The sequence below is a fragment of the Struthio camelus genome, chromosome 34 (genome assembly GCF_040807025.1).
Source record: "Struthio camelus isolate bStrCam1 chromosome 34, bStrCam1.hap1, whole genome shotgun sequence".
Taxonomy (NCBI): domain Eukaryota; kingdom Metazoa; phylum Chordata; class Aves; order Struthioniformes; family Struthionidae; genus Struthio; species Struthio camelus.
This window is the reverse complement of record NC_090975.1, coordinates 275,738-301,279: the sequence shown is the minus strand read 5'-3', so window position 1 is coordinate 301,279 and position 25,542 is coordinate 275,738. Positions and strand designations below refer to the sequence as shown.

At 62.0% G+C, this 25,542-nt stretch overlaps 3 protein-coding genes across 7 annotated transcripts; all 3 read right to left on the bottom strand.

Moving 5' to 3' along the window:
• Positions 1-610: 610 nt before the first annotated feature.
• On the bottom strand, positions 611-5,437 carry CHMP2A (charged multivesicular body protein 2A). The gene is made up of 6 exons (XM_068923555.1): positions 5,225-5,437; positions 4,068-4,249; positions 3,322-3,501; positions 2,378-2,508; positions 2,032-2,093; positions 611-1,581 (listed from the first exon to the last, which is right to left on the bottom strand). The coding sequence occupies exons 2-6, from the start codon at positions 4,233-4,235 to the stop codon at positions 1,460-1,462; spliced, it is 663 nt and encodes a 220-aa protein (XP_068779656.1). The 5' UTR covers positions 4,236-4,249; positions 5,225-5,437; the 3' UTR covers positions 611-1,459.
• A 666-nt stretch (positions 5,438-6,103) lies between these two features.
• UBE2M (ubiquitin conjugating enzyme E2 M) lies at positions 6,104-11,511 on the bottom strand. The gene is made up of 6 exons (XM_068923553.1): positions 10,660-11,511; positions 10,206-10,300; positions 9,689-9,727; positions 8,763-8,866; positions 8,311-8,374; positions 6,104-6,432 (listed from the first exon to the last, which is right to left on the bottom strand). Exons 1-6 carry the CDS (start codon positions 10,766-10,768, stop codon positions 6,292-6,294), a joined length of 552 nt encoding a protein of 183 aa, XP_068779654.1. The 5' UTR covers positions 10,769-11,511; the 3' UTR covers positions 6,104-6,291.
• Positions 11,512-11,955: 444 nt separating this feature from the next.
• TRIM28 (tripartite motif containing 28) lies at positions 11,956-25,070 on the bottom strand. 5 transcript variants are annotated; one of them, XM_068923476.1, is made up of 18 exons: positions 24,818-25,055; positions 21,415-21,527; positions 20,765-20,897; positions 20,410-20,545; positions 18,760-18,876; positions 18,556-18,670; positions 18,283-18,429; positions 17,272-17,386; positions 17,089-17,192; positions 16,717-16,990; positions 16,590-16,629; positions 15,799-15,861; positions 14,813-15,014; positions 14,463-14,716; positions 13,034-13,151; positions 12,863-12,937; positions 12,641-12,775; positions 11,956-12,323 (listed from the first exon to the last, which is right to left on the bottom strand). In XM_068923476.1, exons 1-18 carry the CDS (start codon positions 25,023-25,025, stop codon positions 12,159-12,161), a joined length of 2,514 nt encoding a protein of 837 aa, XP_068779577.1. In that variant the 5' UTR covers positions 25,026-25,055; the 3' UTR covers positions 11,956-12,158. The 5 variants fall into 5 exon arrangements, with proteins under 5 accessions (XP_068779577.1, XP_068779580.1, XP_068779579.1 ...); XM_068923479.1 differs by having other exon boundaries at positions 13,034-13,198; positions 24,818-25,050; XM_068923478.1 differs by lacking the exon at positions 15,799-15,861 and having other exon boundaries at positions 24,818-25,070.
• Between the last annotated feature and the right edge of the window lie 472 nt (positions 25,071-25,542).

Below are 25,542 nucleotides of genomic sequence, written 5' to 3'. Positions count from 1 at the left end.
TCCGTACCAGGCTGGCCAATCTGTTGGCAAAGACACACGTACCCCACTTGGTAAGGTGGATCCCATCGCTCCCCATCAGCTGTTGATCTTCAAACAGGGTCCCATGGTCATAGAAACCAGAACCCTGTTGCCAACACCAGCGGCGCAGCCAGTTGTTAACTTGGAAAACTCGTCTACTCCTCCTCCCGCCCTTCCCCCTCACAGGCAGGACTGAGGAGAAAATGACCTGAGCTCCCAGATCCTTGGCCACCATCCCCAGAGCTCTGAAATCCTGTTTGGTGGTTTCCAGTTTGCCCTTGGTGTCATTAGTGCCCACATGGAAGAGCAGCAGAGGGTAACAGTCTGATGCATGGACAAGCCTTGGCAGTCCTTCCATGACATCTCTTCTTCGAGCCCCTGGCAAGGGGGTCGTTCAGTGAAGGGAAGGGGGAGGAACCCAAGCATCCAGGGCCCCAAACTGACCCCAACCCTAGGAGAAACCCAGGCATCTGGGCTCCCCTTCACAGTGCCCAACCCACAGCAGCCACCAATGAATCCCAGCCCAGTCTGGGACTGTGACTGGAGGGCACTGGTCACTCCCCATCCTCCAGGAACCAGCCGGGGAGGGGGGTGGGAAGTAAGAACATGCGGCCTTTATTGCCCCCGTGGTGGGCTGAACTGCCCCGGAGAAAACAAATACCCCAAGAGGGGGCAAATAACCCAAAGAAGAGGGTAAGTACCCCCAGGGAGCAGATATACCCCAACAGGGTGAAAGTTTTCCATAGGAGGGAGCAAATATCCTTGAATGGGGGGCAAATGCTCCCCCAAAAATAGGGAAAATACCCCAGAGAAGTGCAACAGATACCCCAGGAGAGGAAATATCCCCTGGGGGGGTACAACTAGCCCAAGAGGAGGCAAATACCCCAATGGAGGAGGGCAGATACCCCATGGGGTCAAAGCCCTGTAATGTGTCTGTGATGCCCCCCTGGCCACAGACATCAGGGTAGGGTCAAGGGACACCGAAGTCAGCCCCAGGTGGCCTGTTTGGGGAACACAGGTCACCATAAGTCAAAGCCATGGGTCAGGGGTCAGCCCTGGGGTCGAGAATCACCAGAAGGTCAGGGGGCGGGGGGGGTCAGCGGTCGCAGGTCACTGTCGGTGGCCCTGGGGCATGGTCGGAGGTCACCATGGGACCAGGAGACTGCAGGTCGCTGCAGGTCGCACAGGGTCAGAGGTCACTGCAGTGCAGCCCCAGGGTCACAGGTCAGCAGGGGGCAACCGTGGGGTCACAGGTCGCTGGGGGTTGCCACTCGCCATGGGGCAGCCCAAGGGTCGTAGGTTGTCCGGGGTCAACCCCCGGGTCGCAGGTCCCTGGGGGTCAAGCCGGGGGTCGCAGGTCGCCACAGGTCAACCCCGGGGGCCGCCAGGGAGCAAGGTCGGAGGTCGCCATGGATCGCGGCCAAGGGTCGGAGGTCGGGGGTCAGTCCCGGCGCAGGTTCTTGAGCCGCTCCTCCAGGTCGGCGTCGGCATCGGCCAACGCGGCCGCGGCCTCGGGCGCCCGCCCCTCCCCCGCTGCCAGTGACCCCCCTGGCGGGGGCAGTGCTGGGGGCAAAGGGCAAAGGTCAGGGTGTGGGAACCCCAGATGACCCCCTTGCCCCTCCCCCTGGTCCCAAACACCCCACAACTGCCCCCCAGACCCTCAAATACCTCCCCAGTTACTCCTCCAACCCCCCATCCGCCCTCCAAATCCTGCCCTGACTCCTGAAATACCCCCTAGATCCCCTCAGATACCCCCAGACTCCCAAGTGACCTCATTAACCCCCAGTTACCCCTCAAACACCCCTCTAGACCTCCACCTGCCCCAAAGTTGCCCCCCAAATATTCCCCCAGATCCTTCTCTCATCCCACAGTCACACCCTGAACCACCCCATATACCGCCTAGACCTCCACATATCCCGCAGACCCCCACCTCCCGCCTGGTCACCCCCTCAGATCTCCCATATACCCCCAAGGTGTCCCCCAGGCCCCCCATAACCCAACAGTCCCACTCACTGGCCAGCTCATCGGTGAGGGTCAGCCCCAGCTCGTCCAGCACTTGCGACACCACTGCATCACTGGGGGAAGACAGGGTGGTCAATGGCTGCACTGAGACCTCTGACCATCCCACCCCGTGTCCCCTGTCCCTGCCGCCAAGGGTCTCCAAGCTGCCACATCCCTCCTTGGGTGTCCCTAAGCGCCCAGTGTCCCCTGTCTCCCCTTCAAGTGTCTCTAACTTGCCCTGACCTCCCAATTGCACCTGGTGTCTCCCTAGTGTCTACTGTCCTCCTCTTCTCCATGTCTTCCTCCCCCATGTCACCTGTTGCCCTCCCATCCATGTCTTCACTCTTTTCCCTCTCACCTTTCCTCCTCATCATCCTCATCTCCCATGGCGTCATCAATGGCATCATTCATCAGTTCCTCCTTCATGTCCATGATCTCTGCCTGCTTCTCAAACTCCATCATAATTTTCTGAATCTGTGGCAGCTTCAGCTGGGGGAACATGGGGATGCAGCATGTGGCATGTGGGAATATAGCACATCCCAACAGCACCTGGGGCAGTTCAGGGCGGCCACAGCCTTTGGGACATCCCCTGCTGCCATTTGTTGTGGCCATGGCCTTGGGGATGTCATGACCACATTGGACAGTTTGTGGTGGCCGTGGAGATGTCCCCTGGGGCAGCTCATGATTGTTATGGTCATGGGAATGTCCCCACAGCCACCCAAGCAGTTTGTGATGGCCATGATCTCAGGATCATTGTCATGGCCACCCCGAGCAATTTGAGGTGGTCACAACCTCAGAGACATCCCTATGGCTACCCAGGGCAGCCTGTGGTGGCCACAGCCTCAAGGATGTCCCTTGGGACAGCTTGAGGGGGCCACAGTTTTTGGGATATCCCCACAGCCACCCCAGGGCAACTTGTGCTGGCCATAGCCTTGGGCGTGTCCCCACGACCACCTCAGTGCAGATAATAATGGCCACGTTCCCAAGACAGCTCATGGTGGCTATTATCACACAGACGTTCCCATGGTCACCCTGGAGAAACTAGGCCATGGAGACATCCCCACAGCCACCTCAGGGTGCTCACAATGGCTACAGCCTTGGCGACATCCCCCCTGGACTCCTTGTGGTAGTCATGCTCTCAGGCACACCAAGGCAGCCACCCCAGAAAGCTCACGGTGGTCACATCCTCAAGGATGTCTCCTGGGCAGCTCATGGTGGCCATTGTCTCAGGGATATCCCCATGGCCATCCTGGGACAGTTCATGGTGGCTACAGCCTTGGAGATATCCCCATGAGCACCCACCTGCCGGTTCATGGTGGCCATAGCCTTCGTGACGCCTTTCATGGCCTGGGCCATGGAGTTGTTGGACTTGAGGGTCTGGATCTTGAGGGACACGGCCTGGATGTTGGCCCGCATGGTGATGAACTTCTTCACGTAGCGCCGCGTCCGCACCAGGTCCTTCGCCATGATCTTCACTGCGTCCTGTGGGCCAGGGGGACCTTAGGTGGCCACAGGGTCCGTGGGGATCCCCAGAGCCCTGAGGGATCTCCACAGGCGCTCTACATCTCCTAGTCCCCACCACAGTGCCTGGGTCCTCAGCAAGTGCCCCGGTCTCCTTCGCATCCCCTGGTGCCCTTCGCGTCCCCTGGTCCCCTCCATGCTCCTTGATCAACCTTGTGTCCCCTTGTCCCCACCATGGTCCCCCGCAAGTGCCCCGGTTCCCTACACATGCCCCAGTCCCCACGACAAGCCCCGCTCCCCTCTGTGTCTTCCCTTCCCCCTGTGTCCCCTGGTCCCCTCCATGTCCCCTAGCCCCCTCCACATCCCCTCGTTGTCACCACAGTCCCCTCTACATCCCTAAGTCCCCATCACAGTGCTCTGATCCCCTCCATATCGCCTGGTCCCCTCCATGTCCCCCAGTCCTCTCCATGTTCCCTGGAGACGTCCCTCCATGTCCCCTGGTCCCCTCCACAGTGCCCTGTCCCCTCGTAGTCCCCTGGTCCCTCCAGGTGCTGCAAGTCCCCACCACAGCATCCTCCCGCCCCCACCATCTGCCCCTGCTTGGCCATCTTCTTGATGTCGACGATGATCTTCTTCTCCTGCGCCTCCAGCTTCTGGCGCTCGCGGTCCAGCTCCCGCATGGCCCGGGCCAGCGCGCGCTGGTTCTGCCGCAGCAGCTCCTCCGGCGTCTTCCGGCGCCCGAACAGCAAGTCCATCACGGCGGCGGGGTCTGGGGACATCGGCGGGGAGGGGGACGGGGGGGGGGGACCCGATGAGGCCACACCGGGATCTGCACCAGGATCCCGCTGCCTCTGGGCTCAGGAGGGTCCCAGAGCCTTTAATGTCCCCTGGGAGTCTGGGTCCTCCCCAGACTCCCTAAAACGCCCCCCAAGGGGCTTTAGCTGCCCCCAACTCCCCCCTCGGACCCATTTACAGCCCCCCCTCAAGGCCCAGCTGCCTCCTCCACCACCAACACAAGCTCCGCCCCTCTGTCCCCAGGCCCCGCCCCATCACCACGGCAACAGGAAGCCCAGCCAATCGCCAGGCAACAGGGACCACGAAGCCCAGCCCCCTCGGGCCTCCCGCCCGCCCAGAGCGGCCCCGGCCTCCTCTCTATGGTGCTCCCCAGAGCACCTTCTTCGCCTCCCAGACTGTTCCCCGAAATTGGGCGAGCGGGTGCTCCGTCTCTATGATCCACCCATGGCCAGCTCTATGGTCGAGGCACAGAGCGCCCCTCTCCGGTCCTTCTGCAGGGCACCTGCCCCTCTCTATGGTTCCCCCCCCCCACCCCGATCCCGCTTTTCTCTACGGTCCCGGGGGGCCCAATCGCCCCCGGTGGCCTCCGCCGCTCTCTATGGTCGCCCCCCCCCCGCCCCCGTTCCCCCCCTCCGGTTCCCCTCCCGTAGAGTCCCTTCTAGCCCCCCTCTATGACCCAGGTCCCCCTCGGAGGTCCCCGTTCCTCTCTATGGTCCCGGGCCTTCTCCTCTCCCCCGTACTGTCCCGCACCCCGGTTCCGAGCGACTCCAGCCCGCCTCTATAGTCCGCCGGTACCGAGCCCCTCTAGACCCTCCGCCCCTCTCTATGGTCCCCCGCTACCGGGACCCTCTAGACTCCCCGCCTCGCTCTATGATCTCCCGGTACCGGGCCCACCTAGCCCACCCCCGCCCCTCTCTATGGTCCCCCCGGTCTCCCCCCGCCCCCTCACCCCGATCCTTCCGCGTCTCCCGGTTTCTCGCGCGCACTTCCGCAAACTCCGTGACGTCACCCGGCCCTTTCGGTCACGTGACGGGGAAGGACGCCACCGCTCCGCCTCCCCGGAGGTTCAACCATAGAGACGGAGCGGCAAGAGGGGCCCTGGCGAGCGCTCCGGCCACCGGTACGGCTAGCGAGAGGAGAGCGGCCAGGAAACGTCACTTCCTGCCCGGGGAGCATCGAGAGGGGCACGCCAGAGCGGCGCCTCCGAGGGGGACAGCGGCCCCTGGCAGGGAGGCGGCCGCGGGGACTGGACACACTGGGACATACTGGGGAGCACTGGGATGTACTGGAGGGGGGAAACTGGAATGTTCTGGGACTCTCTGGGATGTACTGGAGGGGAACTGGGACATACAGGCGGTGACTGGGATGTACTGGGGCGTGGGAGGGGACATTGGGAAAGACTGGGAGGAAATGGTACGAGCTAAGCGGCGCTGGGAGGAACTGGGACATACTGGAGGTCACCGGGACATAGTGCGTGTGCAGGCAGGGGGGGTGAACTGGGACCTGCTCGGGTCACTGGGACATCCTGGGAGGGGGCAGTGGCACAATGCACGGGGAACGGGGCCATATCGCAGCAGGGGCCATGCCATACTGGGGACACTGGGACAAGGAGCTAGGGGGCAACTAAATATACTGGGGGGCACTGGGAGAAGACTGCAGCATACTGGGGGCAGCAGGGAGGGGAAGCTGGGCGTACTGGGGGCAACTGGCAGGCCCTGGGCCAGAAAGATGCTTCCAGGGGTTCAGCCGCCTCCCCCCCCACCCCACCCCAGTTAAACCAGTAAGGCCAAACTGGTGCCGCCGCCAAAGGAAGCACAGACACGGAGGTTTGGGGGGGGGGGGAGCCACCGCTCGTTACCATCACCCTTTAATTACCCTCCACGCTCGCGAACAGCCCCGGGGAAGGGGGGGGGCGCCCCCCCCCACCCCCGGGGGGGCAATAAATAGCGGGGGGGGCGGGGGCGGCCCGGACTGGGCAGACTGGGCAGCCGGGGGGGGGAGGAGGGGGGGAGGAAGCTACTTGAGGCAGCGCTCGAAGTAGGTAGCGCCGACGTAGCCGCCGCGCAGCGAGCGCTGCACGTTCTGCTCGAAGAGGCGCCGGTTGCTCTGCAGCACCTCGGCCGCCTCCTTGTTCAGCGGGTCCTCGGGGTTCGGCTCCTGCGGGGGGGAAACGCGCCGCATCAGCTCAGCTCCGGCCGCTCCTCCCCGCAACAGCCCCCCCCCCCCCCCGGGGGCTCCGGGTACGCTCTAGTTGCCCCCCTCGGGGCTCCCGGGTGCTCCTTGATACCCCCCGCTACCCCTTAATGCCCCTCGTACGCCCCTCTTCACCCACTGGCGCTGCTTAACGGGCTCCTTGATGCACCCTGCTGTTCTTTAAGGGGCCCTCAGGGCTCCCTGGTACTCCTTGAGACCCCTTAACACCCCTCGTACTGCTGGTGCTGCTTAACAAGCCCCTTGATGCTCCTTGGTACTCCTCGGATACTCCCCGACAGCCCCCTGAGGGCTCCCAGGAACTCTTTGACACCCCCAGTGGCCGTTAACGCCCCCCCATACCTCCCTCAGTACCTTCTAATGCTCCTTAGCAGCCCCCTTGATACTCTCTGGTACCCCTTGGTACTCCCTGGTAGTCCATAACAGCCCCCCCTCAATACTCAGTGGTGCTTCTTGGTACCCCCTGATACTCCTTAACACCCCCATACCGCCGTCAATATCCCCTGGCGCTCCTTAGCAGCCCCCCTGATGCTCCCTGGTACTCCTTAACAGCCTCCTTGATGCTCCTTTCTTGGCAATACCTGCTGGTACTCCTGAGCAGCCCCTCAGTACTCCCTGGTACTCATTGCTATCCCCGATATCCCTTAACGCTCCCCATAGCAATCTCAGTACCCCATAATGCTCCTTAACACCGCCACTGATACCTCCTAATACTCCTTGATATTCCTTGATGCTCCTTAACCCCACTGGATACACCTGATATTCCTCAGCACCCACCCAAACCCCCTCTCAATGCTCCTTAATACTCTCACGCTACCTTCAATACCCCTCTGATAATCCTTGCCACCCCTGAATACCCCCCTCAATACCCCTTGATGTCCCCTGGTACTCACCAAGACCCCCTGATACTCCCAGAACTCCTTAACAGCCACCTTGACACAACCTGGAGTTCCTTGATACCCCCACACCCCCTTGATACCCCCAGTACTCCTTAATAACCCTTAATATCCCCCCAATTACCCCATTATACCCCACAATACTCTCCCGGTACTCCTGAGCACAACCTATACCCCCTAGATCCCCTCAATACCCAGATACCCCTAGTGATACCACTTAGTACCCAGCCAATACTCCTTTAAACCCTGATACTTCTCTCAAAATTGCTTAAACCCTCCTTGACACTCCCACTACGCTTTAACACCCCTGATACCCCTTAATGCCCCCAATGTATCCCACATGATACCTCAACAATACCCCCCCAATGCTCCTTAAAACCCTTTGATTATTTTTTTAACCAGCAAATACCACCCCAGGCCAAGAAAGCAGCGTCAGCCCAGCGTAACAGGACCTCCAGTATCCCATCAGCCCCCTCCCAGGGTAAAGCCCAACTTAAGTGGGGGAGGAGTATTAACAGGAGACTGGAGGAGTTTTTGCCCCCCTTGGCCACTGGATGCCCCTGTGGGATGTCCTGAGGCCACCCTGGGGTGGCCCAAGGCCACCAGGTACCCCCAGGAGATTTACGGGGCCACCCTAGGGTGCCCTGAGCCACCCAAACCCCCAGAGAGATGTCCTAGGGCCACTGGATATCCCGAGGCCACTGACAGGCGCCTGAGGGCAATAGGGCACCCATATCAGGGTGACGTGGGCTGTTCCAGGGCCACCAGCTGCCCTTGCTGGTGGCCCAGAGCCACCACAGGGTGTCCAGGCACGATTCAGTGTCCTCATGGGGCTTCCCAAGGGCATCCTATGGCCACCCCAGAGCCATGGTTGGTGCCCCCCACCCACTGGGTGCCCACTGGGTGTCCCCGAGGCAGCGGCACTCACCAGGAAGAGGTACTGCAGGCCGTAGATGATGGAGTTTATCGTCAGGACGGGCTTCCAGTCCTCTCTGGGGACAGAATTGGGCGTTAGGGGGTCATGGCCCCCAGATCCAGTTGGGGCCACCCCAAATGTGCCTCGGCCCAGGACCTGCCTGGTCATGGGGCGTGTGGGAGCAGTGCATGGACCCAGGGCACCTCGTGCCCCCTCTTGCTCTCCCTCATTGGCATTTGGGAAAGTGGAAAGGGGCCCAGATCCAACCGTGGCCACCCCATATGTGTCCATGTCCACCCTGTGGCCACCTCCCGCCACGTCAAGGGCCACAACAAGGGGCGACACATGGACCAGGGGCCCCCTTGTCCCACCCTGATGGGTGACTGGGGGGCACATGAGACCCAAATCCAGTTGTGGCCACTCCAGATGTGCTTGCGGCCACCCCAGCCCTGCCCGTAGCCCACCTGAGGATGTTGAGGCAGACGTTGCCCTCCAGGTCGATGTTGGGGTGATAGACCATCGTCTCACACTTCACCTTCGGCGGGTCGTGGGGGTAGCCCTGGCCGACCTGGGGGCAAGCGAGGGGCAGGGTCACAGCTCAGCACCTGGGCAGGTGGCTACTGGCCACGGTCACGTGGTCACCAGTCCCGTCTTGGTGGCCACGAAGCTGCTCCCATTCCCATCTCCAACCCACAGGGTGGATGTGCAGCTATTAGTCATGTCTTGGTGGCCAGCTGCCTCTAACCTGACCCACAGGGTGGACACTTGGCTACTGCTCACATCTTGGTGGCCACAGGTCACATCTTAATAGCTGCCAGCTCCTAGTTCCTACCCGAAAGCAGACAACACACACGTGGCTATTGGTGACATCTTAGTAGCCACCAACCCCTGATCCCAACTCCAACCCCCAAGGTAAACGCTGGTCATGTTTTGGGGCCAGCTAGTCATATCATGGCAGTCACAGCTCCTGCCCCAAAGCACGCAGTAGACACGTGTCCATATGTCACGTTTCAGTGGCCACGGGTAACATTTTAGTAACCACCCACCCCCAACCTACCTCCAATCCGTAGGGTGAACTGGTCACATTTTGGTGGCTACTAGTCATATCTTAGTGGCCACCAACCCTTGGCCCCTAACCCAACCCGTGGGGTAGACATGTGGCCCCGGGTCAGGTGCTGGTGGCCACTTGCATCCTGCTCCCCATACAGAGGGCAAGCTCACGACTACAGGTCACACCGTGGTGGCCACAGGCCTCACCTCGATGGCCACCAGCCCCTCACTCCCACCCCCAGCCCCTGGGGCAGACAAGCGGCCCCCGGTCACCATCTTGGTGGCCACAGGACGTGTCCTGGCGGCCATAGGCTGCCCCTTCCCCATGCACGTGACTGACCTTAAAACTGAAGACGAATTTTCCTCCCTTGTAGAAGCCCTATGGGAGAAACAGATGTCACCAGGGGACGGGGATACAAGGGACACGGGGATGCCGGGAGGACCCCAAGGGACAATGGGGGGACACTGGGGATGCAGAGGAGCCCCTAAGGGACAAAGGGGGATAAGACCCCAATAGACAAGGCAGGATAGTGGGCACAAGAAGGTGACGGGGAGATGAGGATACCCCAAGGGACACGGAGGTGACAAGGGGGACATCGTGGGGGATGGAGAAGGACCCCATAGCCTACTGAAGGACCTGTGGAGAGGAGCCAGGGAGCAGATAGGGGACAGGGGGACCGCAGTGGACAAGAGGGGAGGGACCTTGGGGGTGACAGGGGACCTAGGGGGACAGGAGGGGCCAAAGAGGACCTCAGGGACAGCAAGGAGATAGGAGGGACCCCAGGGGACAGGGTGGGGGGCACCTGGAAGAGAGAGAGGAGGCAAGGGGGGGGAGACCCAGGGAGGGGGAGCCGCACCTCGTCGGGGCAGATGAGGAGGCGGAAATGCAGCAGGTCGTCCTGGTCGGAGAAGTCGATCTCGCACGTCTTGGGCAGGTTCAGCTCGTTGATGTCTGGGGCGGCGCGGGGCGGGGGGGGGGACACAGGTTAGCGGGTCGGGGGGAGGCACGGAGAGACGCGGGCCAACGCGGACGGGCCCGGGTCCTGGCCAGCGCCCCCCCGGCCCCGTACCGGGACCAGACGCGGCACCGGGGCTCCCCAGCTCCGGTTCCCCCCTCCGGTACCGGCCCGGTTCTTCCCCAGGGGATCCGGTAGGAGCCTCAGAGAGGGGGGGGGGAACCAACACCAGGTCGGTCCAACTCGGTACCGGAGCCGGCTGCAGCCCCCCCCCCCCAAGATAGAGCAGCCCCCCGAGAGAGGTTCCCCCCCCCACCCCTTCACCGGTTCCGGTACCGGGCCCGGTACGGGTCACCTTTCTGGATGCGGAGTTGGGCAGCCGAGGCCTTTTTGCTGGTGCCCTTGGTGCCGCCGGCCGATTCCTCCTCCTTCTTCTGCTGCTTCAACGAGAAGAGCTTGATCATCCTGCCGGGCCGAACCGGGCCGCCGCGGGCCGCACCGGGCCGCCCCGGGGACGGGGAAAGGGGGGAAAGGGAAGGGGACAGGGGGACCGGGCCGGGCCCGGGGGCAGCGGTGGGGAACCGAGCTGCGGCCCCCCCCCGGCGGCGGCGGCGGCGGCGGCGGGGGAGGGAAGGGGGGGCGGCGGCGGCGGCACCGGCGGCACCGGGAGCCGGACCGGGAGCGCAGGCGGAGGCGGAGGGGAGGGGGGGGGAGAGAAAAAGGGGGGTCGGCAACGGCCGGCGCCGCTCGGCAACTTCCGGAAGCGCTTCGGGACTTTCCGGAAGGGGCTTCGGGGTTTTCCGGAAGGGGGCGGGGGTGTGGAGGCTTCGAGCTCTTCGGGTTTTTCCGGAGGGGGCTCGGGCGGGAGCCGAACGCGCTTCGGGTTCTTCCGGAACCAGGGCGAGTCTTTCCGGGGTCTTCCCCGAACCGCTTCGGCTCTTTCCGGAAGAACCTTCGGGTCCTTCCGGATACTCCCCCCCCCCCCCACCAATCCCTTCGGGTCTTTCCGGAAAGAGGCCGAGTCTTGCCGAGCTCTTGCCGCTTCGGCTCTTTCCGGAAGACGCTTCGGTTCTTTCCGGAAGGGAAGCGGGCTCGCTGCTTTTCGGCTCCGCTTCGGTTCTCTTCGGAGAGTTTTCGGCTGTTTCCGGAAAGGCTCGGCAGTTCCCGGCAGCGTCCGACTCCTCCTCCCCTCCCCGCTCCCCCTTCGGGTCTCACCGGAAAGCTTCGGCTATTTCCGGAAGACTCCCCCCGAACTGCCCCTCCTCCCCCGGCTCTGGGCGGGGTGGGAGGAGCCCCAAGCGCCAGCCGCGCTCTGATAGGCCCAGCCCTTCAAGGCGGAAGTAGGGCAGGGGGCGGGGCTTGCTCGCTGACCACTGGGCGCCGCCATCTTTAATTTGGGCGCCACCCTCTTTGTCGCGGGCACGTCCCGGGCTGAAGAGAGCGGGGCTGCACGGTGACCAGCTCTCCCACTCCCAGTGCCCCCAGTCCCCCACCAGTAACCAGGGGCCTCCCCCACCCACCCACGGCAAAGAGCAGACGCCCAAGCTCTGGCCCAGCCCATCCCAGTCCAAGACTCGTGGGGGGTGAGGACGGAGGTGGGTGAAGAGCAGGCGCAAGGGGGTCACTCCTGACCCCAGGAGGGCGAGATGGCGGCAGCGGGAAGAGCCTGAAGGGCTGTGGCTTTATTTCTCTGGTAGATACAGACAGGGCTAATGCTGGTGGGGGGGGGCGGGAGGGAGAAGGGCACCGCCGCGTCCCTCCCCCGGGGCACTAGGGCAGGAAGGGGCACAAAGGAGCTGCCTCCTGGTCCCACTTTCTGCTGCGGAGGCCTTCCCCCCTACAAGGAGGAGGAGGTCATGGGCCCAGGGGGCCGGCGGGGGAGGCCGGGGTGCCTTCGGCCTCATCCAGAGGGATGACGGGATCAAGCAGGGCTGAGAACTTGCGGTCGCCAAAGGCGGCGTTGAGCCGGGCCTCGAAGAACCGCTGCAGGCCCAGGATGGATTGTACGTCCGCCTTGTCCTGTGGGTCGAGGCAGGAGGTGAGGGGACCAGACCCACAGCAGACACCCCCAAATCAGCCGCTGGCTCCCTACTTCTGCCTATTTCTCCTCCCATTACCCACCCCAATTCTTTCCCCTCAACCCACAGTAGGACCCCGCAATCCGCCTTGATTCCGCTCCCCTTCCCAGCCCCCCCCCCCAACAGGAGCAGGCTATCCCAACCCCCTGCCCCCAGCCCACCTTTTTGCCCCCCTGAACCCTTTCCTCCTGTCCCCCTCTAACCCTTGCCCGGGCCCTGGGAGGAGACCATGGGGCTCCGTGTCCCCCCCATCACCACCTCCGTGAGCTTGTTGAACTGGCGGATCATCCTCCAGACGTCACGGGCGAACTCCTCGGGGCAGCTGTAGGGAGGTGACAGCTTCTCCTGCAGCTTGGCCCGGATGAGGGTGAGGTCAATGGCATTGTGGCCCTCCTGAAAACGGGAGGCAGAGTGGATCAGGGCACCGTGGGTGCCCCCAGATGCCACCCCGAAAGCTCTCCCCCACGGCACAGGACTCACTGGGGAGCTGCAGAGCCGGTGCAAGGGCCGGCAGGGCTCGTGGCAGAGTAGCTCCAGCAGCACGTGCTCGCACTTCTGCGGGGAAAGAGCCAAAGCACGTGAGAGGGATCTCTCCATCGTCTTCTTCCCATCACTGGATCCTCAATCCACCCCCCCCCTCCAAATACGCACCCGCTGGTCCAGGGGGCAGAGCTTGTGGGGTGACCCCTCCTCAGGGCTAGGGATGCTGGTGGCGAGGTCCTCGCGGGGGGCCGGCAGGTCCTGACACAGCAAACACCTCCACTCGGGGCTGCAGGATCAGGCGAGGGATCAAGTGGGACCCAGGTGTCCCCACCCCTGCTGGAGCGGGCAGATCTCCCAGGATCTGGGCCCAGAGCTCCACAGGTGCCTGGCACCAAGGGATTGGCACCAGTAACACTCAGAACAGTGGATCCCAACAGTTCTCAGATCAATGTGTGGATTGCCACGTGGATCAGGGCCAGATACCCAAGGATCAAAGGGGGGGGACCTACTATGGATGAGGGGCACCAGCTCCCCAGGACTCTGGGATCAAAGAGGTCCTCCCACATTGATCAGAGATCAATGCATGGCTGCCCACATGGATTGGGACAGTTATTTCCCAAGGGATCCAGGTTCCTGTGTGGGTCCCCACATGGATTGGGGACAGTTCATCCAGCAGGGTCTGGGAGCAAAGGGTAGATCCCTCTGTGGATAAGACATGTCAGATTGCCAGGGATTTGGGATCAACAAGTGGATCCCAACATAGAAAAGGGTCAGGAGATCCCTGAGGATCTGGGCTTCGGAGGTAGATTCCCCCCCCCCCCAAATCAATCAGGGAGAGGAAATCTTCAAGGCTCTGTGATCAATGGGTGGGCCCCCACATGGATCAAGACCCAATCTCCAGGGATCGTGGGCAAGTCTCTCCGTGCCAAGACCTGGCAGAGTAGACCCCAAGATGATCCCATGGGACTCTGCCATAGCTGAGGGGCAGATCCCAGGAAAAGTCAGAAGATCCAGGCAATCCAGTGGCACCCAAGAATCCCAAAAGAAACCAACAGATCCCAGGGAAGAGAAGTGGATGGGGGCTGAGCAGCTCCCAAACCTCCAGGGCAACAGGCAGCAACCAGCTGAGCTGGGGGGAGGGCTGGATCCTAGGGAAAATGGGAAAACCCCAGCGGCCAGTGATCACCAAGAAATCCACTGGCACCAAAGGATTCCCCAAAGGATGGCAAGGGGTAGCAGCAATTCCACTCCTCTCCTGGGATAAGGAAACTGAAACTGTCATAGGAGATGAGATCCCAAAGATCTAGTGGTTCCAGCAGATGATCCTTGAAGATCCAGGGAGCAGCAGATACCCACAACTGACCCCCGGAAAGCCAAGGGGCAGTACACACCCCTCTCCCAGAAGGGGGATCCCAAGGAAGAATAGTGGATCCTGGAGATCTAGCAGTGCCAGAGGAGCCCTAAGGACAGGGACCCTCAGCAAGGGGGGGATCAGTAGATCCCAGGGAGATGAGGCAATCGGGGGGGGGGGAGGGGGGACAAGTGGCAGTGTCCCCTGTGGTGCGGGGGCTCAGCAGATCCTAGGGATCAGGCATACCTGGGGACCTCCTGGAGGGCAGGGAGGTGGCAGTCAAGGTGGTAGCAGTGCTCGCAGCGGTCGCACATCACCACGGCGCCAGCCTGGCGACACACGCGGCAGCAGGCCATGCCAGGGCCAGGGGCAGCCTCCGTGGGCCTGGGTACCGTCCCCAGGGAGGTGCTGGAGGGCCCCAGCACCCTGGACTGCTCAGGCACTAGTCCCACTGGTTTGGTGTCCTGGCCATCCCCAATGGCTGCCTCCTGCTCCTCCTCCTGCAGGCGGGAAAGCAGGGTTGGAGGGAAGGACATGGGGACGGGCACGCGGAGAAGTGGCCACCACAGAGTGGGGAAGCACGGCTGAGCACTCGCCTTGACAGTGGGGGGCCCAGGGAGCCCCGGCTGCATCCCCCTCTCGATGACGATGAGGTTGAAGTCCTCGGCCGAGGTGCCGGGGAAGACACGGAAGACCGGGGGCTGCGCGGCCCCTGAGAGGTCCAGGTCCAGGCGCTCCAGACTCACCCGTGGCACCTTGCGGAGCAGAGCGTTCACCCGGCCCTCAGGGGGCCGGCTCCTGGGGGGCATCACAGCGCTCAGAGATGGAGACCCTTGGGAATTGGGGTGCTGACAGCCCCCAACCTCCCAGGATCAGGGTGGCCCAGCAGTTCCTGATCTGCCAGGGCCACCAGGGCAGGGGGAACTGGGGTGCTGGCAGCCCTGATCCCCTAGGGACAAAGATGTCAACAGGGGGAGGGCCCAAGCCACTCCCTGGGTGCAGGATGATATGGGACAGGAGAGCCACAGTATGGGGTGACAAGGGAGAGGGGAGCCTTGGGTACAGTTGTCCCTGCCACACTCTGGACACAGAGCGACAAGGGATGGGTGGGGGGGAGGGGCTGTCCCAGTATGAGGTGACAAGGGGATAAGGGACAGGAAGGTCCCAGCCAGCCCTGACACATGATAACAAGGGACATGGGGGTCCCAGCTACCCCTGGACACAGGGTGACATGGGACAGGGGAATCCTAGGTACAAGGTGACAAGGGGCATGGAAGGGACACGGGACTGGCAGTCATCCCAAGGCACGTGAGAAGGGACAGGGAAGCTTTGGGAACAGGGTGACAAGGGACAGGAGGGTCCCCTGGTATGGGGTGAGAAGGGACAGGGGGAGTTCCAGCTACCTCTGGGCACAGGGTGACAGGGGAGCCCCAAGTACAGGGTGACATGTGGTCCCAGCTACCCAGGGCATGGGGTGACAGGGGGGTCCCAGCCACCCACCCAGAAAGGGGGTACCATCTTCTGCCCTCCCTCAACCCGCTGCCATAGAGGAGGCACCTAAACCCCAAGCCATCATTATTACCACTTAATGAGCAGCTCCTTAATGAACTCCTCCTCCTCCTGGGGAGGATTAACACGTTTTCTCCTGAATAATGAGTTCATAAGGGCACCTTCAAAGACTCAAGGACACCTCAGGGGTCCCCATCCAACCCCAACCCAAAGCAGCTCCATCCAGACCAGGTCTGCCCCAGCCAGGATAGGGCTGGAGACCTCCTGGGACAGAGACCCCCTCCCCCCAGCAATGATAGGGACATAGTGGTCCTGTCCCCCATCCTCTGTGCTTCGGTACAGGGTGACAAGGGACAGGGGAACCCCCCCCAGTCTGGAGTGACAAGGGGCAGGGGACACAGGGGGGCCTGACCCAGGTATGGTTTGACAAGGGAGAGGGGTGTCCCTGCCACTCTGAGCAAAGTGATAAAGAATGGGAGGAGGTCCCCAGTATGAGGTGACAAGGGACAGGGGGGTCCCAGCCGCCCTCTGGGTAAGTGATGACACTGGACAGGGGAGTTCTTGGTATGGGATGATGAGGGACAGAGGATCCCCAGGCATAGGGTGACGAGGGATGAGGGGTCCCCAGCCACCCCCAGGGCACATGTGGGCAAGCAGGGCAGGGGAGCAAGCCTTGGGTATGGGGTGACAAGGGACAGGAGAGGCCAAGTCACCCCAGACACAGGGTGACAAGGGACAGGAGGGTCCCACAGGTACAGGGGGCCATGGGGGGGTCCCAACCATCTCCAAGGCACAGGGTGACAAGGGCCAGCAGAGTCATGGGTATGGGGTGACAAGGGACACGGGGGTCCTCCCCCCACTCACCTCTTCATTCCAGTCACAGCAGCTTCAGGGGGGGCATCAGCTGCAGAGAAAAACCCTGCGTCAGGGGCCTTCCTCCCCCTTCTCCCCAGTCCCTCCCAGTAACCCCCAGCCCCCCCCTAACGCTCACCCAACTCAGTGCTGGCAGCCACGTCCCCAGGACTCTCAGCAGGCTGCGGGAGAAGAAGCGGGGGGGTAGGGTCGCGGCAGTCTGGCCCCTCAGTGCTCCGGGTTAACTGAGGCAGTGGGGGTGTCTCCGGCCTGTCCCCGGCAGACTGTGGGGTGCTAGGGGCCCCCAGGGCACCCTGGGCCTCCTCGCTGCTGTGCCAGGGTCCTGCCGGGGGTTGCAGGAGGGGACCAGGGGCGTATTGGCCTTTGCTCACCACCGTGGCTTGCAAGGGAGCCTGGGAAGATAGAGAAAGGCCGCTCTGTTATTGGGGAGGGGGAGCACCCACAGGTGCGGCACCCACCTGAGATTTGCCCCCCACCGCCCCAAGGGTACCTGCAAGGCGCCTGTGGTTGGGCTGGGGCCACGGGGACTGGCCGGTGGCGGCTGGGGGGTGAGGGGCGGTGGAGGAGGACAGCTCCACTCAGAGATGATGGTCCCTGCGAGGGAGACATGGGCGTCAGGAGAGCCCGTCCCCAGGTGGAGCGTCCCTCGGGTGTCCCCTCCCCGCGGGCTCACCGAAGCTCTCGGCGCTTTTGGTCCAGGCGTTGAGGTCCCACTGGAACTTCATGTCGCCCTGCGGCTCCACAGGGTCCACGATCATCTTGAGGGCACGGTGGAGCTGGAAGTAGATCTGGGGGCACAGGGCACCCGTCACACCAGGGGGACCCCGAGGGGACCCACAGCAGCGTCACAGGGGCACCCCTCATGGCACAGGGATACCAAGTGACCATGCGGCACCGTCCTAGGGGCACCCATTACACTGGGAACACCGAGGGGACACATGGCAACACCCTGGGGGTGCCTGCCACAGCCCAGGGACACCCAGAGAACCCACTGCAGCACCCCAGGGGCACCATCCTACATGAGAACCCCAAGGAGACCACAAAGGAGCCTGCTGCAGCACCCCAAGAACACAGTGGGAGCCAGGGGACCCATCACACCACTGGAAGGTGGAAGGGACCCACTGCAGCATCCTGGGGACATGAGGAGGACTGGGGGGACCTGTCACGCCACAGGGACAGGGAGGCAGCGAGACACGGCCACAGGAACGCAGGGTACCCCAGAGATGCCGAGGGGGGACTCAGTGACTGCCAAGGGGGAGCTGGTGGCCCTGGACCCATCACACCACGGAAATATGGAGAGAAGAGACGGGGGGGGACATGGCCAAGACCGCACAGAGGCCCTCTCAAGCCAAATCTGGGTGAACTAGGGTCAAATCACCCCCCAGGGGACCATCTTCTGATCCCACTTTATGGCACTTCTCCCCCCCCCACCCTCGCCCCAATAGTGTATCGAGGGCAAATTTGGGCAGAGATTGGATGTGGATGGGGCACCCCACGCCGAGATGCAACACAGCTGCAGCTCTACTGTCTGGCACCTATTTCCTCACCCTGCCCAGCCCCAAAAAGCAGAGTAAACACGATAGGGGAACCGTTGGCCCCTATGACCCATCCTGGGGGGAAGGTCCCTGCCCAAGATGAGCGCAGGGAGGATGCGGAAAGGGGGTCCAGCCCCTCTCCAGCTCACCAGCTTCTTGGAGAGCAGTAGAGCGGTGCTGTTGTCGCTCTCCAGGGCCCAGGAGGCGAAGCGGAGGATGTGCTCCTGGTGCCGCTGCAGCTTGGTCATGGCCCAGTGCTGCCGCTCCAATTTCTCCTGCTGCCCCTCCGTCACCTTCTGCAAGGAGAGGAAACACAACCACCATCAGCGAGGACAGACCAGGACATAACGGATGCTGTTAGGGGGACACAGCTGCTCCCCAAGACCCCAGAGCGCAGACACGAGGTAAGAGGAGAAGCTCACCTGAGCGTCGCTCACCAGCACCTTGCCACGCTTGTTCAGCTCCTTCATGATCTGGAGGATGGCCATCTTCACGTCCACCTGCACCCGCTTCTGCACATCCGTCACCTGGCGGATGCTGCCGGCAGAGAAGGCCAACGGTGAGGGGGGCCGGATGCTCTTCGCTGGGGGCAAATCCCCCTGCCCGGGGCAGGTGGGGGTACGTACGAGCTGCGCACTTCCTTGGTGGAGCGCTGCAAGCTGGCGTGTTTGTCGCCCAGGCGCTTCACCAGCGTCGCCAGCATCTTGCGCTGGTTCCTCACCGCGTCCTCCAGGAACTGGTACCTGCAGGGGGGGGAAATGGGGTCAGCGGCGGTCCCCAAAACACCAGGATGGCCTTGTCCACACTGATCCACATCCCCCTAACACAACCGTTGGGGGTCCCAGAAATAATCTCGCAGACTTAACTCCAGGGCTCACCAGAGTAGCAAATCTACTTTAGTTAGTTAACCTGCTCACTGCTGAGCTCACCTTCTTCATTAAGCTAGTTAAGCCATTAAAAACAAAAAAAGCCATCAAAAAAGCCACTTAAAACCTAAAAGCTATTAAGCCATTAAAATAAATAAAATCAATATGGGTTAAACAGCTGGCAGAACTAAGCAGCTGGTCAAGCTAACAAAATCCATTAATCACCTACTAAAAATCAATTTCACTCAAATGAGCTGCCTATCTTTATCAGTCAAGTTTCATATTAAATCCATTTTTAATGGCCAATTAGTCAGACAACCAATCAAACTATCAGCCATTAAAAGATAACCAGATAAGCAGCTAACTAACCACATTTATCAGTTACAATTCAAACAATCATAAAAAAAGGCGAGCTAACTTGATGACTACCGATTCAGAAATCAATCATATTTTAAATGAATTTTAGTAAACAACAAATGAGAAAACTAACGGAACATTTTACCCACTAAAATTCAGGATATTTAAACTAATCACTTAAAAAAATGAAATGACTTTTACAGCTTCATCAGCTAAATAATCAGTAAGAAACACTTAAACTGATTTTTAAGGAATGACTAACAGTTACATAACTAAGCAATCTAATTATCAGTTAAAACCATCAAGCTTTACCTGGTTAATTAGGTGATTAATTAGAATGCGCAAACTTTACTCTTATGATAAAAACAAGTCATAGTAATAACTAATGCAACTTATTAGGCAAATTAGACGACTAAACAAGCAGCTTATTAGTCAGTTCACATTTTAATCTGAGATTTTTAAACAGTTTTATCCATTAAAATCAGTCTGAAAAATAATTAGTTAAAAATTAAATAATTTAATACATTAGCAAAAGATTTGTTAGATTTTTAATGGATAATTAATCACAGTCCAATTGACTGAAAACTAAAACCAACTTAAAAACTAAAATTGATCAGCTTGCTAACTAAACAGATAATTAACCAGATATTACATAACTAAGTTATCTATTGGACAAAATTCAGTTGATTAAAGATTTATTTTTTTAAATTGCTAGCTAACAAAGTTAAACTGATCGGCTAGCCAGCTAGTTACTTAGTTGTTTGACTTTTCTTAGTCATTCCTTAAAATTCAGTCTAAAAATCAACTAAAATCAACTAATTCAAAATTAATTAAAAGCAGGCCCTGGCAAGTTACAGAACACATAGGCCACAGAATCAAATTTTCATTGATAATCAGACTTTGATCAGTTATCTGACTTGACATAAATCAACATATTGCATCAGTGATCTAACTTACTATCTCTTCAAGTGATTCATTAGCCGTGAAAAATCAATTTGGTTGTATTTAGTCAGGACGCTAATTAGCAAGTGGACGGGCTTGCCAATCACTCACTGGTGATCCTTGTGCGCGTTGAGCTGGCAGTCGCGGCAGGTGAGCGTGTCGCACGTGTCGCAGAAGAGCACCAGCGGCTCATGCTTGTGCACGGCGCAGTACACGGCGCGCTCGCCCTCCTTCGCCTTGGAGCCACCTGCGTGGGGAAACGTGGCACGACATCACCACGATGTCACCGTGACGCCACCGACCCCCGCCACCTCGTTGCGGGATGGCTACAACTGCTGCGGTGGCCCTAACTGCTGCGGTGGCCCTTCTGGAGGCACACAGGGACCACCCCAACCCCGCTCAACGTCCCTCCACGTCCCCGTCCTCCCAAAAGCTGGCATGTCCTGGCGCGGTGACAGCAACGGACCTGTGGCTCGGACTGTGTGGTCCTTGGTATACTTGACCCGCTGGTGGGCCTCCACGCACGTCTCGCACAGCGGCTCCGAGCACTCCACGCAGTAGCTGGTGGCCGGCGCGTTGTCCTCACAGCTGGTGCAGCACTAGGGGACAAGGATCCGTGGGGTGACATGTGTGTGGGGCTCGGAAACACACGTGTGGGACCTGGCCTGCCCCAAATCCTCGGCTGCAGGGATTCTCTCGCATCTCGTACGGAGGCTGTACTCACACTTCCACCTCTCCCCAGCGACTAGGAGCTCATTTTGGCCACGTTATTTCAGACCTGTTTTATCACGTCATCACATTATTTATTGGACGAACAATTTAGTTTCAGTTTTGCCCAGCTTGTGCAATGCATGCCCCAAAAAAAGGCATGATTAACCCTTGAACCACTGGGGAAGGAGGAAGGACAACCCAATATAACTGGATTATTACCAATTAGTTAATTCAGGCTATCAGCATTGTCGTGGCAGGGATAAAAATAATGCGTTGTCTTAATAACAGCACCCAAACACAACAGACCAAGGAGGTCCCTGAGGAGCGGCTAGGACAGGCGCTACGAGCTTGGCCCCCCCTCATCGAGGAGCTCCGCATCAACGCCTGGCCGGCACGGGGCCTTACCTGGTTCAAGTCCTTGTTGTCGGCAGCCGCCTCAGCCCCGCTGTCCCTCAGGAAGTAGTTTTCCACGATGTCCTTCAGGTTACACTGGTGCTTGCAGATGGGGCAGTCGACCACTGTGGGGAGGGAAGCGGTGGGGTGGGTGCGGGGAAGGTACGAGAAGCAGCCCCTAACCCCTGCTGTGTTTTGCCCCGATTGGGGCGTTTTGCTCCGGTCGTGGCGTTTCGCCCCTCCAGACTCCCCTGGAGGCGGCCAAGGGACCTGCGCAACGCCTCATCCCCTTTTCACCCTCCGAAGCCTCCTGCAAGGAGGTGGCAGCGGCCAGGCTGGGACAAAGCAGCTCCGCGGCGGCAGAGATGGGTCGCCGGGGCTGACCGAGAAGCCCAGCCTGGAGGCAACCTCTCCCACGAGTTTTTTGGCAGCAGAGCCCATCCAATGGAAGGCGAGAAGGAAGAACCCGGAGCAGCCGGGAAGATGCCCTGGATATCTGACCGCTGAGCTAAGAAACCCTCAAAAATGGGATGGCTGTCGAGGCCAAGCTGAAAACTTCACTCCGAAACCAAACTTTTCATGCAGAAGCATGCTCTGGGTGCCCCGTCACGCCAGGAGATCCAAAGAGGACTCGTCAGCACTGATTTTGGCTGCACGGGACCTCTGCGGGTCCTTGCTCCAATCTGAGCCCAATGCAGGACCAGTACAGACCAGGTTCCGCATAGGATGCATACCTCCACGGATGGAGACTCACCAGGACCCATTCCTGCTTGGGGCAGGGCAGAGGGGACCTTGCTGGTCCAACCCCAGGCCAAAACGGGTCCACCTGGATCAGGTCCCTCATGGTCACACGCAAACCTTGAAGACCTCTAAAGACAGAGGCCCACCACATCCCTGGGTCTCTCCCCAGCTGACCTCACCGGGGCAGGAGGGTCGGGGCTTCCAGGGGTTCCTGCACCAACCTCAACCAAAGCAGGACCATTGCCAACACCGCACTAGGTCGCTGACAGCTTCACCTAGCCAAACCTCTAAGGACGGAAACCCACAACTGCTCTGGTCCCCTCCAGACAAAGAACTTTCTCCAGATGCCCAACTTGAACCTCCTCAACCAGAAGCCACATCAGGCACCCCTCGCCGCCTCCCCCAGCTCTGCCACCAACAGCCAAGCAGCCACCGGTCTACCCTTCCTCCTCCTCTTCCTCTCCAGGGCTTTGAGAAAGGGTAAGCCACCTGCGACCGTTGAGATACCATCTACCACAGGTGGCAGCGAGAGGAAGCAGCGCTTCTGATCTCTCCAGAAACTTCTCTGCCTGGCAGATGCCAAGGCAAGGGGAAAGAAAAGAATGGGGCTCCAGGACTGGGGTGAGAAACCTCCATAGAGGCGACCACGAGCAACGCCAAGCTCTGCCACGAGCGGGACAACACCACGCTGGGAAGGACCCAGGCATCCGGGCAAGGCCAACAGGGCCACAGGGCAGTTGGGAGCTTCCTGGTACAAGCCGGTGTCAAACTGGGATGAGGCCAGCAGAAGCCACCAAGCACAGCACGTTCAGGGAGCGGCCAAGGGAGCTGGTGAAAGGGGACCTAAAGGTCCACCCGACATCCCAAACCACCTCCGGAAACACGGACCAGCTTTCTGGGAAGAGCTCATTGGTGTTGGAGCCCTCAGGGAACCCAAGGGCATCAAGAGCACCCATCTACTCCTCCGTTGCCCGGCTTAGCACCCGCGCGAGCCTCGCACGCCCACCCTGCCTCACCCCAGCGCCCTCGCGCCGCCTACGCCCCCCCCCCCGCCGCCCCTTCCTGACCTGCGGACGGCTGCAGGGCCCGGCCCGCGCACCCCTCCCCGGCTGGCCTGGCCCCTGCTGCCGCTCGCAGGCAACCTTCCCCCCCCCCCACCCCGGCACAGCCCAGCGCAACGTTTTCCCCTTGCATAACCCCCCTCCGGCAGTACCGTGGGGCCTCGCCGCCCCCCCCCACCCCCCATTACCCCAGGGCCTCGCCCCCCCCCCCTCGCACCCGTTACCCCGGGGCCTCGCCGCCCCCCCTCTCGCCCCCCGTTACCCCAGGGCCTCGCCTCGCCGCCCCCCCTCTCACCCCCGTCGACCTGGGCCTTTGCAGTCTTCCCCCCCCCCCCACGTTAGCCCAGGCCCTCGCCACCCCCTCTCACCCCCCGTCGACCCGGGGCCTCACCGCCCCCCCCCTCACCCCCCATTACCCCAGACCCTCATCGCTCCCCACCCCAGTTAGCCCAGGCCCTCATCGCTCCCCACCCCAGTTAGCCCAGGCTCTCATCGCCCCCCCCCCCCCAGTTAGCCCGGGGCCTGGCCACCCCCTCCTCGCCCCCGTTATTCCGGGGCCTCACTGCTCCCCCACCCCACCCCATTAGCCGGGGGCCTCGCCGCCCCCCCACCCATATTAGCCTGGGCCTTTGTAGTCCTCCCCCCCCCCGTTAGCCCGGGCCCTCACCGCCCCCCCCCCGGTTACCCAGGGGCCTCGCCACCCCCCCCCCCGGTTAGCCCGGGCCCTCGCCACCCCCCCCCGCAGTTACCCAGGGGCCTCGCCACCCCCCCCCCGGTTAGCCCGGGCCCTCGCCACCCCCCCCCGCAGTTACCCAGGGGCCTCGCCGCCCCCCCCCGGTTAGCCCGGGCCCTCACCGCCCCCCCCTCGGTTACCCAGGGGCCTCGCCACCCCCCCCCCGGTTAGCCCGGGCCCTCACTGCCCCCCCCCCCGGTTACCCAGGGGCCTCGCCACCCCCCCCCCGGTTAGCCCGGGCCCTCACTGCCCCCCCCCGGTTACCCAGGGGCCTCGCCACCCCCCCCCCGGTTAGCCCGGGCCCTCACTACCCCCCCCGGTTACCCAGGGGCCTCGCCGCCCCCCCCCCCCCGCTTACCCAGGGGCCTCGGCGCCCCCCCTCCAGTTAGCCCGGGCCCTCACTGCCCCCCCCCCCGGTTACCCAGGGGCCTCGCCACCCCCCCCCCGGTTAGCCCGGGCCCTCGCCGCCCCCCCCCCCGGTTACCCAGGGGCCTCACCGCCCCCCCCCGGTTAGCCCGGGCTCTCGACGCCCCCCCCCGGTTACCCAGGGGCCTCACCGCCCCCCCCCCCGCAGTTACCCAGGGGCCTCAACCCCCCCCCCCAGTTAGCCCGGGCCCTCACTGCCCCCCCCCTGGTTACCCAGGGGCCTCACCGCCCCCCCCCGGTTAGCCCGGGCTCTCGACGCCCCCCCCCGGTTACCCAGGGGCCTCACCGCCCCCCCCCGGTTAGCCCGGGCTCTCGACGCCCCCCCCCGGTTACCCAGGGGCCTCACCGCCCCCCCCCGGTTAGCCCGGGCTCTCGACGCCCCCCCCCGGTTACCCAGGGGCCTCGCCGCCCCCACCCCGTGAGCTCGCCTCCCCCCGGTGCCCGCCGCCCCCACCTGGCCCCTCCTTGGCGGCGGCCGGCGGAGCGGCGGGGCCCGGCTCGGCCCGCAGGCAGGGCCGGCAGACGGAGTGGAGGCAGGGCAGCAGCCGCGGCTCCCGCTCGGCCCGCAGCCGCTCCCGGCACACGCCGCAGCGCTCCAGCAGGTCCAGCGAGTCCGAGCGCGCCTCGCCGGGGCCGCCCGCCTCGACCGCCGGCCCCGACATGGCGGCGCCGCCGCCGCCGCTCCCCCCCCCACTCCAGCTCGACCCCCCGCACCGGGGGGGGGGAGGTGGGGGGGGCTCGCGCGCCACGGCGAGCTGCGCGCGCAGCCCGGCTCGGCTCGGCCGCCCGCCTCCGCCAATCAGCGCCCGCGGAGGGGGCGAGGGGGGGCGGGGTCTGCGGGGGAGTGACGGGGCGGTGAGGCAATGGGAGGCGCGCGTTGGCGGGGAAGGCGGGAAAACGGAAAGAGGCGGGAAGGGCCCGCCTGCACGCGACCGCGGAGAGGCGGGGGTTAAAGGGAGACGGGCCAATCAGCTCGCTCAACAGCGCGAGGCAGCAACTGAAGCCCAATAGGCGTCCGGAGAGCGAGGATTGACAGGGCGTGGAGGCCAATCCTCTTCCTCTAAGCGCTTCCCTCCCCCCGCTAGGCTTCCAGGGCGAAAGCTGTCTCAAAGCCCGGAGAGGGGGCAGGCTCTAGACCAATCACCGACCGAATCACCACAGGGAAGGCGGAGTCTTAAA